General features: G+C 27.6%; 1 protein-coding gene across 1 annotated transcript in view; it reads right to left on the reverse strand.

Annotated features, from left to right (window-relative positions):
- The window catches only part of LOC100201150 (DNA-directed RNA polymerase, mitochondrial), a 75,682-nt gene that overhangs the window by 4,539 nt on the left and 55,852 nt on the right, over positions 1-15,291 (reverse strand). Inside the window, exons 12-16 of the mRNA XM_065790927.1 lie at positions 8,392-8,576; positions 8,200-8,321; positions 7,709-7,911; positions 7,205-7,632; positions 4,036-4,094 (exon numbers count right to left, since the gene is read on the reverse strand). Coding sequence (XP_065646999.1) covers positions 4,036-4,094; positions 7,205-7,632; positions 7,709-7,911; positions 8,200-8,321; positions 8,392-8,576 — 997 coding nt within the window. The remainder of the gene's footprint in view (positions 1-4,035; positions 4,095-7,204; positions 7,633-7,708; positions 7,912-8,199; positions 8,322-8,391; positions 8,577-15,291) is intronic.

Here is a 15,291-nt window from a genome sequence, read left to right on the forward strand (position 1 = left end):
AAACCACAATATTATTAATTTTTTTTTCAAAATGATATTTTATGTGCCTTAAGACAAATTAAATAAAACACGAAAAAATTATATAAATTTAACCATCAAGAATAAGCCAATAAATACTAATTATTTTACTATTTCCTCTCTTCTGAACAATTTCTAAAATGCGACAACCGACCTTTGACTTCTGAGGTACAGATATATGTGTATGTATGTATGTATGTATGTATGTATGTATGTATGTATGTATGTATGTATGTATGTATGTATGTATATATATATATATATATATATATATTTATATATATATATAGCAATAGATTTGTGGTTCAATGTCTACTCTATGCATATTTACATTATCTGTAATCTTAACTAAAATCTTTATTTGACCTATTCACGTGTGTCATAATTTAATCTTGACCCAATTGAGCTCAGAGCGAATCGAACTATCTGAGATTATATATATATAATCTCAGATGGATCTGAGATTATATATATATATATATAATCTCAGATGGTTAATACAAAAGTGGACAATAACTTTTCTACATATATAATAAAATATTTTTTAATATTAATTTTAAATAGCTTTTTGAATGTTCATTTTCTGATTTTGATATTTTTAGTCCTAATTTCATTTAAAGTTTTAATTTTTATGTGTTTAAGGAATAAATTTTTGCTAAACGTTTTTTTTAATAAACGTTTGCAACAAAATTTATTGCTTGTGGCCAGGGACAATAGAAAAAAGCCTAAAAAGATCTTTCCAAGTCCCAGTTAAAAAATATAAAATTTGTTATTCCTGAAATACATTTTTTTTGATTTTGTTTTTAACAAAAAATGGAACTTTACATATTGGTGAAACTGTGGTCCAAAAATGTTTTTTTTAAATATATATTAGCAATCAGGGTACACAAGAGAATGGGGAAAAACAGCGTGCACATAAAAATAAAAAAAAAGGGTAAACTTGGGACACCCTAATACATACATTTATAAACTCAAAATATAATTGTTTTCTAAAAAAACTTTTCAACACCAAGTAAAGCTAACTCAATGAGTATGTTTATAATTGTACTAATACTTTTCTACAAAGATTTAACTTTTTTTTACAACTTTTAAGTTCAAGAAGGAATTACAGTTAAGCTATGGAATTTAATTTGCTCTTTTTGGTTTATTTAATGCCGTTGGTTTAAAAAAAAAAAATTAAAAAGTGCAAAAATATATTTGTTTTTAAGTGTGGTTATGCTGGATACCGGCCCAAAAAAAAAAAAAATTCAAAACTTTTCTTTATCAAAAAAAAATTGCTTCATTATTTACAGAATTTTTGTAGAACTAGTAACAATAAAGTTAAAGATTCTAGGACTTCATTTTTAGTCCAAAAACAAAACAAAATTATGTCAGCTTTATAAGTAGATATATGTGATCTATAAAAATATATTGCACAAAAAAATATGTTTGTGTCAAAACGTCTAAAAAAAAACGTCTTGTTCTATCTAACAACTTTATTAATGTTTCATCATTTAGTTTTATTTGCTCCATAGTAAATTAATTTTTGTTATCTGATAATTTTTGGAAACCAAGAATGTAAATTAAACTCAGCTTGCATTTAATTAACACAAAAAAGATAATCTCATAATAATTCACATCTTTAATTATGACATAAAGTTGCTGACCAAAAAAAAATGGTATCAAATATCATAAACATCTAAAAACAACAAAAGATCGATTTGTTTTCTATGTAGTAGTTGTCTTAAACATTCTTGTGATGTTGTTGAATTCATCATTTTTAATCATGATTAAACTCTCCCCTAATCCCTGCTTGCATTACTCGTAATTCTATTCTCTACCTCATCCCATATTTCTATTTGTCTCATTTATCCCATAAAATACTGTTATCATATTTAGGCTGCAACCTCTAATGATAAAGTTCTCTTTAGCTAAGTTGCATTCTTTTACTGGAACTGTTCTTTCATACTCAAAACATTTTTTAATTGTCAGTTCACTCTTTGAAATCCAAGCCCAATTACTGTGTTTGCACCCGATCGATCTGTGGTAAATCCACTTCTCATACACAACAATTAGACGTTGTTCAATATTCAATTCATCTCGTAGGATGGTCAGAAATTTATGTGCAAGTTCAACCCGATTTAGTTGATTTGCTGGGGTGAGGCCATATGGGATCCATTGTGAACAAATTGATCTTTTCATCAATTTTTTGGTGATTATTGAATAAACTGAACCAAAAGAAATGTTTACGACATCACAAATTTGCTCTATTGTTAAAAATTTGTCTTCATCAAGCAGTTGTTGAATGATCTCAATGTTGTCTATAGTTGTTGAGGTACTGGGTCTACCTGACCTCAATTCATCTGAAAACTGACTATAATCACTTATATGTGATGTAGAATACTTTTGGTAGTATTTGTATACTGTTTGAACTCCGAAACATATCAGAAGTTCACAATTTGATGCAAAAAGTATGGCGATTTGCGCTATCTCATTTGATGGCAAGGCCTATGTTGAGGTACTTCCAAATGGACAATCGGTCATTTCAGAAGTGTACATGCTTTTCTTATCAAATAAGCATTCTAATTTTGTCAAAAAAGGCTTGAAAAGAGTAACATGGAACACAATGCTCTTTCATCACGATAATGCCAGGCCATATGCGTCTGCTGCAGTCAGAAACTTTCTTGCTGAGAAAAAAGACACTCGTGTCATTCAACCTCCATATAGACCCGACTTTAACTTGTTGGACAGACATGCTTTCTCTTCATTTGAATTTTATTGCAAGGATTTGGATGTTCAGAAAAAGGAAGAGGTTCAAGAAGCCATGGAGACAAACTTAAGGTCACATTCACATGATCATATGCAATGGCAACTGGAAAAACTGTAAACAGATATAAATGAGATTATTTTGAAGCAAGGTGCCTACTTATGATCCACTCTTAATTTAATTGTTCTATGCTTATTCTTTGTCATAAAAAAAAATTGTTATAAAATTCTTGAAGACTCTAAAAAAATGGACAACCATGACGGTATTAAATGTAAAAACAAAGAAACAAAAAGATATCTTATCTGAAAATCAAACCAGCACTATGTATGTGTATACTTATGTATAACAAATTATGTCTGTTGCATTTAAGCCAACTGAATGTGAAAAACAGTGAAAAAAATTATAAAATTTGTTGATACTGAATGCTTTGACCAATCAAGTCAAATATATGTATTTATAAACATATAGCCTATGAAGGAATTAGTGCTTCAAGATTTCAAGGTCTTAATTTTTGAAAAAAAGATAAAAATGAAATCAATAATAGTAATAGGTCTTCTGCTGTATTAAACCTGTACCATTCCTTCCTTACTTTCAGCCAGACCATAACCTATCAATCAATAAATGTACCTTGGGTTATCTCAATCCGTAACCTTTAGTTAATCAATCATGTAACCTTTAGTCAGCAATGATACACACAAATATGCAACACACACATGTGTAACACAGATATATATACACACATATGTAAGACTTATAACTTATTCATTATTCAAGTTTAAAATCATTAATTGTAGTATTATTTAACAATATTATAATTTACCAATATTAACTTGGTATGTGAAAAAAGATCTATAAGATCTTGTTAAACGTTTCCATAGCTACGTTTCCATAGCTACGTTTCCATGATTTTTTTATGACCAGAATTTCTGAAAACATTTAACATAATGTTCGGAAAGTTATTTGAGTATCTTGTATAGCCTATAGACAACATGCATCTTCGGCACCTAAAACCGTGGACATGCTAGTATTTCTGAATCTTAATTAGGACTTAAGTAACCTAGACACTGAAAACTAAAATGAGAAAGAACAGCTCTAAATAAATAACATCATTGAATGAAAATTTTTTATTGACTGTTTATAAAAACAACATTTAAAAAAATATTGTTTTTTTAACGGGAACCTGGTTGTTTGTTCAACAGGTACTTAAGCAGACATTTTTATTATTTTCATTAGCCTTACACATATGTATATACAAATAAATAAAAATATACCTGGTTTTGGAAGTGGGTTAAAGCTAGCAACAGATGAACCATGAACTGCTTTACGAAGACTAAATAATAAATCACAATTAAAAAAAGTAAAAATTTTACAGAAAATATATTTATACAATGTATAATTACATTATAATTTTATATAATTACATTAGATTACAGATAGTCATCTAATGTAATTATATTACATTAGATTACAAATAGTAATCTAATGTAAATTAGTACACGGTTCTCCAAAATATAAGCAAACTCGATTAAAATGTTAAAATATCATAAGATTTATAAAACAAAATGTTTTGGTGTTTGGGATGAACTGAACTCAAGTATATCAATAACAGATGAGGATGCATAACAAGAATCTCAGCAAATTTAAGCCTGATAACAAAAAGCATAAAATGTTGCCCCTCTTGTTTTAAAATTTTTTGATTAATGTAAACTAAATTTATATTCATCATTAAATTTTAATTTTCATTCAACTATTTCTTAGTGTTCTGAAAATGACCATGTAAAGTTATGACCATATTATAAACTGAGATACATTGTAAACTTTAATATGAGAAAGCTGTAAACTTTACTTGATCATAATATTGAGTGAAATTTTACCAAGTAACTTTTGAAATATAATAAATATAAATGTAAACTTTACAAGATCATAATTTTTAAACATTGTGATATTAAAGAAATGACCTGCATTTTATATAATTCTATTTAATTGTATTTGTTTAATGCCATACTTTTTTGGTTTGCAGTACTTATAATACCTCTTAAAAATATTTTATTTTAACTTTTTATGTTTTTTTTCCTCCTAATTTTTTAACTTAATTAAATAAACAACATTTTGACACGAAGACACATTTTATAAATCCAAAAATTTTATAATTATCTGCCATTTTCAGATACTTCTGCCATAAAAGATCTGTAAAATATTCTTATAATGAAATTATATATTACATAAACCTTTTTAAATCAAAACCTGGTCATCTGATTAACTTCAAATAACTTAATTTCTATAATTAAAAAATATCTTTATAAAGCATGTAAGTATAATATATGTGAAATAATAAATACTCTTTTTTCCAATGATTGCACTGATGAATTTTTTAATAGTGTTTTTTTATTTGCAACATGTTGTGGTAATAAAAATAAAAAAATTATGCACAAATATTTGGATTATACTACTAGAAACTATAATCAATAGCAAAAAATACATCGCTACACAGTATTTATCATCATACTGCTAATTTACAATAGAAAGTTAATTTAAGTTTCCACCTGTCTCGAAAAAAAGTTCATGTCATTCTGATTACAAAAACTAATTAATACCACACTACCTCACTGCTTTACATTATCATTGCACATGACTGACAGCACGGGTCTTGAAGTGGAGGGGCACAATTGTAAAAAAAGTCCTCTATATCTAGAGTTTTCTCTAAAATAATAAAAAAAAGGTCCTTTAGATAAATAGTGAGGGCACATGCCCCCCTGGCGTCGTCAATCCTGTTGCATAAACTGCTTTACAATGCTGCTAAGATATTAAAGATGATTGTGGTCAAACAGTGATTAATACCTAACCTGAAGAAAGCAGAGATAAATACCTACCCTCAAGAAAAGATTCAATTCTACTCAACTATCTATTGTGCATGACCCTTAAACTAATGCTATGAAACTTATAGTTATTTGGACATTTAACTATTCAGATGGTTCAATGAATAAACTTAAAGTATAAAAAAAGCATTTAATAAAACCATTTAGTTGTCTTCTTTGCCACTCCTCTTATTTAGTTATCATTGTGAATGAATTTCAATTATGTTATAATTTGAATTAAAGTTGTAATTTATATTAAATCTTAGTAGCTTTGAATAATAATTTTTTTAAACGTCATTCAAACTTTTTTTAACAAATACTTTTTATAATTCTTCAGCATGATTGGCTGATTTTTATAATTCTTTAGCATGATTGGTTGATTTAATTTTTAAATATTATAACTAGTGTAATTTGTTTTATTTTTGATTTACATTTGATATTTAAATACCTTAGTAAGCCAAAGAGAATTCAAGTTTTTTTGGACTTATTATTTTTTTGAAGTTCACAAATAGGAAAGCTAGCATCATAATGTTTTTTGTAAATGTTTGATTGCTGCTCCGCTTTTGTGCTCTAATGCAATAATGTTTAAAAAAACAGTTTTTGTAAATGTTTGATTGCTGCTCCGCCACAATTTCTTTAAATTATTCTAAACTAGTGGAGTCAAAAAAATGTTTTTTTATTATTTTGTTTTGATGGTAGTCAAGGTAGTCACCAGGACGTCACTACTTGACAAATTAAAAGCCCAGAAGTCTTTTAAACTTAAATGCCGATGACACATTACAATTAGATTATGTTGTTTGCAAATGACTTCTCAAATGAAGAAGTTAATACTTTGCTATGCTGGTCATTAAATGCAAATATGTCAATAAAGCAAAAATTCTATTTATTGGTTTCAACACTAAAGGACCCTAAAGATATTAGGTTTGCAAATAATTGTTGCTGGTAGTAACTAAAAAACCCAATCCCTACTCAAAGTCCTTGGGGTGACATTGCAAAATGAACTAAGGTGAGACATCTTGTGAAACCCCCAAGATATCTTGTGAAACCCCCAAAACATGCTGCAATATGTAACAAGCACCCTTATCCTAAATTCTATGCATAAATTCTATACCTTAAACTCGGTCATATAAAATATGTATTAGGTTCAGCCTAAATTCCAGTAAATTGACAAAGATAAAGCTTTTACTGAAAAGCATTAATATGGTAGAGAATTTGTCTCTAATACTAGAGGTCATAAGTTGAAACTCAGTCATGGTTTAAGCTGCTCTGTAATAAAATCATTTTTCTAAAAGTTTACTTCTACAATTGTATAAAATAAATAAAAATATCATCAATATTTGTGATGTCTAATTATTGTTTTATATTATTATTCTAATTATATTCACTAATAATGTGACTAGTTCCTTGATTTAAACAACTCAGAGAAGGAAAATATCAAAACCACTATTTTTTTAAATTTAATGTTAGTATGGTGAGCTTAGAAACTTTAATTTTCCTACTGATGGTGCCATAAAAAAAAGAAAAAGAAAAAAAATTTTGCTTTGTAATGGAAGAACATTAAAAACTATAACGTGTTTATACTTACGGCAAACCAGAGAACTTTCTATCAAAGTGATTTTTAAGATCTTCTAATATTGGCAACTCATGTAGATGAACAAATTCCTGCCTACAAAACTCATTAAGTTTATCTATGTCACAAGCATGTGTCCAAAAACTATCATGTACTGATGCAAATGTCATTTTTTCCTGCTCACAACGCAATGATGTCATCATCATGTGAGTAGAATCTAGAGAATGAACAAAATTGGGAGGAAACCCGCCTTTTTGTTTAGTCAAGTGTGGTATTTGTGTGTAGTCAAATTTGTGAGCAGAACAAACAGTTTGTATTTTGGTCCTGAACCTTTCTGTAGTTTCTTTGTGATAGGGCTGAACAACTGGAAGACCCATAGGAGTAACCCAATCAACACAATGGCCAGCTAGTGCAATTTGAGAAGCTGAATTAGTTAGCCAGTCCTGAAAAATTTGTTATTACCAATAAAATTAACATTCAACTTTATTGAAATAAACAAAACACACAATAAAAACATACTTGAATTTGCCTGGCTGAAGTAAACATCTCCTGCAGGCTTTTAAATACTTCCTTCACAATATAAACAGACGCCTTAAATATAATATCATTGTTAACACCCATTTCTTTCAATTGTTTTTCAATTTGCAAACGCCCACCCACAAAAGTGACTCCATACACCACGGTCATAACAGTTTGTTTTACAACTTTTCTTGTGATCTTTCCTGAAAAACGCTTTAACATTTTAAAATATTACTTTCCATTGTCATAATTTTAAGATATTTGAGATCAATGATTTAAAATGATAAAAGTTAAAAAAAAGTAAACAAAATAACAAACACTAAAATAATAACTAATTGCTTTCATTGTTAATGCAATTGATTATTTGCTTTGTTAATTTGTTTGTTTAAAAATAACAGTAGGGTAGGAAAAAATTATAAAAAAAAATTCAGACAAACAAATACCACTTTATAATAACAAAAAAAAAAAAAAAATATACAGGTAAAACATACCATCAAGCTCTTTTGCTAAAGTATCACCTTTGCTTGCATCACGTTGTCTTGCTTTTTCAACTAAAAGTGCTACTTCTGAATAAACGTCTTGTGGCTTGTCAGCAGGTGTCAAGTTTACCTGTCTAATGTTAAAAGTTATGGTTAAATAATGAAACTTTTTCAATGTATTAATAAATATTCTAAAAAAAAAACCTAGCTCCGTAGCTGTCTTGTCCAAGTGAAGCATAATGTTGAAGACCATTACAAGAGCCATCCATGTGAACAGGAGCATAAGTGACATAAGAAGATGGATCTGGAGAGCGCAAAGCATTTGTTATCTCTATACATGCAACTAGAGTTTGCCATGGATCAGTTCCTTCTCTCCACCATTGCTTGCCCTAAAAATTATAGGTAACTAACACAAACCTTAGAACTTTATAAGGTTGATGCAAAAGTACTAGAATATACAAAATTATAACTTGCTATAAACAAAATATTTACTACTTAATATCTTGGTATTAGCAAACAAAATGTTTACTACTATTTCTACTAATAATTAGTAACAGTATACTGGCATGTTAGTTATCATATAAAGCTGAATTTCGAAAAAAAAACATTCAAGATACTACAAATAGAAAATTAAATGCCAGTAAACAATGTTTACACATAATTGGCATTAATTTAATGAAATTATATAGGGAAATTATATAAGGTAAGTAAAAAACAACATTTAAACCATGTTTCTTTGTTATTAAAAGATTCTTCTTAAAGATATGCAGAATGAAGAATATGTGAAAAAATATTAAAAAAAAAAAATTGTAATACCTATTAAATAAATCGTCAAGTACATAAGAACTTTCTTATACCTACTTTATGAAAATTAAATATGAAACTTATGAGCAAATAGCAATCTTAGCAAAAAATAGATATTATTGAAATATATTAAAAATTACAAGACAAGATGTCTTGTAATACAAGTTGACAAAACTGTTGTCTGTTAAAAGAATGCAAAATTTAAAATAAATATTAAAAAAAGTATTTATTATAAAATTATTATCAAAAATATTGAAGTATGAAACTATTCCCTCTTTAAGTATTTCTTTTCTTGGTGACCTTTGATACTCATGATTTTGATATATTTTTTTAATTACACGATACATCCTTCCTATCTTGTTTGTTTTGGCGAAATATGCATACACAATTTTAGGTTATTTTTAGATTGAAATTTCTTTGAGGTGAAATTCAACAACTTGGTTGATTCGTAGATTGAAAATTGATTCCATTCAACATGATGAGTTGCTCCTGGTTTCAACAAATGCGTTTTTCTTTTATGTCTTTCACTGATAAGTATTAACATCAACTTTTCCAGTCAAACACTATCTCATTTTTTAAACCATATTTACTAGCTGTAGTGTCGAAAAAAAAGCCATCATTACATTACCTGAAATGTCCTACTCATTCTCAAGGTCAAATGTAGCTCTAGCTTGCTCCTCACTAATTGTATTTATGACTACTGGGATTCCAAGAACTTTGCCTTCATCAAAGTCTGACATGCCAGAAACCAGAACACCTAATCTTTCCTTGTTTTCATTTTTGAAGTCTGAAACCAGTTTACCGTCCCAACATACAGTTAAATGTTTTGGTGCATTAAATTTGAACTTAATTGATTCTGCTGATAATTTCCTAACTTTTTGACCTGCTTTTCATGTGCTTTTAGTTAAGAATTATTCAAGAATTGCTTCCATGAATGCTGATAGATTAAGCATCCCAGAAATGATAATGTATTGCTTTTTAAAGGATTTCTGGGTAGGTTTGAAGTAAGTGAGTTTTCGTATGGATTGCTATATCTAAATTAATCTTTTTTTTAGCGGTTGCTTTTTCTTTTCTAACAAAGAACCCTTCATTTCTTTTTCATTATAGAACACTTTCTCATAATTTTTAAGTGATGTGACTTATCAAGACCTTACTCCATTTCTTGACATGATCTTCAATTTTCTACAAATTGAACATCCTTTATTACATTTTTTTGTTCCTACATCTGTTTTGTTGAAAAATATAAATGGCATTGTTATGTGCTATATCAAATATTTGAAAAAAGATATTTAAGAGACTTTGCTCTCTCAGCAGCAAAGTATTTCTTATTTTTGCCTTTTTGAAAATTTTTGTATTGCAAAACTAATTTATTGAGCTTTACTTTGGAATTATCAGCTCAGATAGCCCAGGATGCTTCCAAAACTTCTCAATATCCAATATATCAAAATTTTAAATATTATCCTTTTTTCTCTCTGCATGGGTCCATGATTGAGGAAAACAAAGTAGCAAACCACATCTCTATTTGTGGGCAGCTGACATCCCATTTTTGAGGTCAAACCTTCAAACTGAAGATTTGACCCCGAGGAGCTATGTTTCAGACACTTTTTTAGAATCGTTTTTAAGAATTGGGTGGTTGATTGATATGTATGGTGCGGTATTGGTGTAGTGGTAAGAGCGCTCGCTTTGTAAGCGAGAGGTTCGGAGTTCGACTCCCACCACGTCCCTGGAAGTACCGCGCTCAACTTAGTTTCTCCGCGCAGCGGCCTTGCTCGGGAAGGTTCGTGTTTCGGAGTTAAAGAGTTGAGAGAGGGTTGCACCACGAATATCAACTAAAAAATAAAAACACAAAAAAATGAGTAGCCTCCTCGACTGTAGTGGCCCCCCTCGGGCCTTGGGGAGGTGAATAATAAAAAAAAAAAAAAAAAAAAAAAAAAAAAAAAAAAAAAAAATGTGGTTAGTATTTGAGGTTGTACTTCTTCAAGTATTTTTTCTATATATATATATATACTAGAGTTGATTTTCACTTTTTTTTCGAAATTTGATGATGGCTAGTATTTTTTTTTTGTAAATCAGTATGCAAAACAAGAAAATAATAAGGTAATAATAATAGAAAAATTTTAAGCTACTTTTTTTCATCCTTAATTTTTATTTTTTTTGGCTTTTTATTCTTGAAAATGAAGTTTGCCATAACCTTTGAAGAAGGATTTATTTACCAACCATGTAGTAAACTAAAATTTAACTTTGTGCACAAAATGGTGCATATCAAAATTTAGTTTAACAAGCAAGGTGTAAACAACAATTATAATTTAAATATACCCTCTCATTTTCGCATTGTTTATATTTTTTTGGATTATATAAGAATGATGATTTAAAATTGTTTATTAACTGTGTTTTTTACAAGTTGAAAAATCTACTATTTATAATGCTTTGCTATTAAATTGAAATACTTTTCAAAAATCTTATCTATATACAAGTATATATATATATATATATATATATATATATATATATATATATATATATATATATATATATATATATATATATATATATATATATATATATATATATCTATATATATATCTATATATATATCTATATATATATGTATATATATATATATATATATATATATATATATATATGTATATATATATATATATGTATATATATATATATATATGTATATATACATATATATATATATATATATATATATATATACACACACACACACACACACACACACACACACACACACACACACACACACACACACACACACACACACACACACACACACATATATACACATGTATATTATACATGTGAGTATATTTCTTACTAGAACTATTGGATATAAGTTATCTGCTAGCTATTTGATCTTGAATGTAAGTATTTTTTCTGGCCTGACCGAAGACATGACCAGCACTTTCAGATGTCATTTTTACACATCTTTTAACAGTTTGTGTATGAGAGGGCCACTTTTTTACTTTCATCGGAGTGTTGATAAATTCTTTAACTGCTTCAGTTGATAAATTACATGCTAAAGGTGATTCAGTGATATCACTCCAACCTAAGTTCAGACAAACAGGTTGCTTCAATAATGATGGCAGGAGTTTTTTGAATCCTAAAAGATCTAAAAGAAAATTGAAGTGCATCATTCCCTGCTCCTCATAATTCAACTATTTTATTAACTGCTTCTTTCCTCTTATCTTCAATTTACTAGAGAGCACACTTTGCAAAACTGATTCAAGTTGAGCATACCATGCTGATCATTTGAAAGTGGGTAAAACAATGTCAATAACCTAAGTTAGATTTTTTAGTAATTGCAATTGTTTAAGTAAGTTGATTGGTCCTTCTACCCAGCACAAATTTACTTTTATGTTAAACCAGTTGGGAATATACACAATCATTTTCAACCTATTTAAAAGGTCATCTGTTAACCCATGCTTAGACACCCAGATTCTGCAAAACCTTAAAGCAGTAGTTAGCCATCTACTATCACAAAAAGGACCGATTTCTAGTAATGCCAGTCAACTTCAATGTTGGTAGCACCATTCAACATCTTACTCAACAGTCCTGACCAATGATTGCTGGCTTTAGTAGGACTATCAAGAAACTTGATAAGACTTCTTAACCCTAGTTCCCCAGTGTGCAGGTCACATACAATCCATGCAAGTTTTTTATTAAGTTTTTTTTCAACCAATTGTATCACTCCTCCTGCCCATCCAGTATTTAAATTAGTACTATCACAAAATATGGCTTCCAATGTCAAATGTAAACATCTTTCTTTCTTTAATCAAATGATCGGCAATTATCTCTGTAAGATTTTTTAAATCTGATTCTTCAGGAACAAAATGGATAGATATTTTCCACCAGATTCACTGCACACATTATGATGTTCTTTTTTATTAAACTTGGGAATTTTCTGCCTTCAACATCAAAAAAATTTTTAATGTTATCTTTTCTAACATAAAAAAAAATACAACTCAAATCAATATTATTTAGTTAATTTTTAAGTTTTGAATTCAACTCTTTTCCAATTTTTTCTTGAGCTCACTTAACTTTGTTGTGGTCAATAATTAAGCAGTAAGCAATAAGCAAGTGTTTCCTTCAGAGATAATTTTAGCATCAATAAAGGCATCAGTTGCTATTTCTGCAGTTTTTCTTAAACCTGTATAAAGCCTTAAACTTGCTAATGCTATATTATTTATATTCATGGTGTTATATAATACACTTTTTTTCTTTTACTTTTTTTGTTTTCGAAATATTAATTTTTATTTTACCATTTGTGTCTTCACAGACTTCATCTATGGGGGAAAAAAATAATAATTTTCTTGATATATAATCTCCTGGTCTGTTTTTAATTCTTTTATTTGTGAAACCTGATTTTCTATTGAATGTCGTTTAACTTTTTTATTTTGTTTTCGAGTTTCAATATGATCAATGCCAGCTATTTGAAAGATAGCTTTGGTTCCAGCTTTTTCTCTTTGGTATCTAACAATATCTAACAAAGCTCAACTAAGAAAAGGAACTCTTTTTTTCTTTTTTACAAATACATACAATGTAAACTTTTCTGTCACAATTTTCTAAATGGTTTTCCAAGCAAAAAAGTATTTTAAAATTGCATGTAAACAAATCAATTTGCTTATCAAGTTTTTTCACAAATCTATTTCTAATTGGTGTGGCTACATTGCCATTACTAACTTTAGCCAATAATCACAAGTCTTTTACTTTACATTAAACTCATTTTCAGAATTGATAACTGGACTTATAAATTGAGAATTGGCTTTTATCCACTGTAACAAAATTTCTGGAAAATATCCTTTACAAGCTGATCTACAGTATAGTTTCTGTAATCTTTTTCATTAATCTTCCTTAAATATAAACCATACTTGAGAATATCTCTGAAAGTTGGAGGTTCTGATGGAAGAAACTCTGAACTTTTTCCAATCAAGTTACTAAGTTGACAAGCTAATTTACTTTTAGTTTTGGTGGTATGTGACAACTTTATATTAATTTTTTTTTAAAAAGATTCCAAAAAATGTAATAAAAGAATAATTTTACTAATATTCTTTTTAAAAAAGCTGTAAAATAAATTAATTTTATTTATATATATTATATAAATATATATATAAAAAATTTTTTGAATTAAAATATATATACATATATATATATATATATATATATATATATATATATATATATATATATATATATATATATATATATATATATATATATATATATATATATATAATCCTTGGAATTAAGGTCAGTATTTGGCAATGCTGACCTGACAATGTCTAAGATCGGCATTTTCTTGCCGACCTCGTTTTTTTATGTTATTGTTGTGAGAATAAAACTTTTCTTAAATTATTTTTGATTTAATTGATAAGGTTTTGATAAGTTTGTAATAAAGCAAGAATAAACAAGATTTAAACTTTCATTACAGGTCACGTAACTTGTTATTAGTGAAACACGAAATACATCACAAAATACGCATAGCTCGTTTTTAGTGAAAACTTAATTTTCATTAAAAAAAATTACACTGTAAAATTAGTTAGCGTAGCACTAAAAATGCTATGATGTTTTGTGAAGGAAGCGGCGCAGGTTTGAATAGTATTTTTGGAAATTTATTTTTGAATTTTTGTTTTAAAGTTTTTTGTAGTTTTGTGCGTATTAACTATTAGTGTTGTTTATTAAAGTTGTGTTATTATTTGTATTTTTTTATTTTCATACATACTTATTTACTAGTTAACTCCCAACATGAATTAAAAAAGTGGTTGCACAAACCAATATATATATATATATATATATATATATATATATATATATATATATATATATATATATATATATATATATATATATATATATATATATATATATATATACATATATTTGTATATATATATATATAGGCCCGTAGCAACTGGGTTGGCAACAGGAGCATTCCCCCCCCCTGGGGGTGGGGTGGGGTGGGGTGCTCCTGTTGCCAACCCAGTTGCTACGGGCCTATATATATATATATATATATATATATATTATATATATATATATATATATATATATATATATATATATACACACATATATATATATATATACATATATATATATATATGTATATATACATATATATATATATATACATATATATATATATATATATATATATATATATATATATATATACATATATATATATATATTTATATATATATATATATATATATATATATATATATATATATATATATATATATATATATATATATATACATATATATATAT

Source organism: Hydra vulgaris, chromosome 02 (assembly GCF_038396675.1).
Source record: "Hydra vulgaris chromosome 02, alternate assembly HydraT2T_AEP".
In the NCBI taxonomy this organism is placed as follows: domain Eukaryota; kingdom Metazoa; phylum Cnidaria; class Hydrozoa; order Anthoathecata; family Hydridae; genus Hydra; species Hydra vulgaris.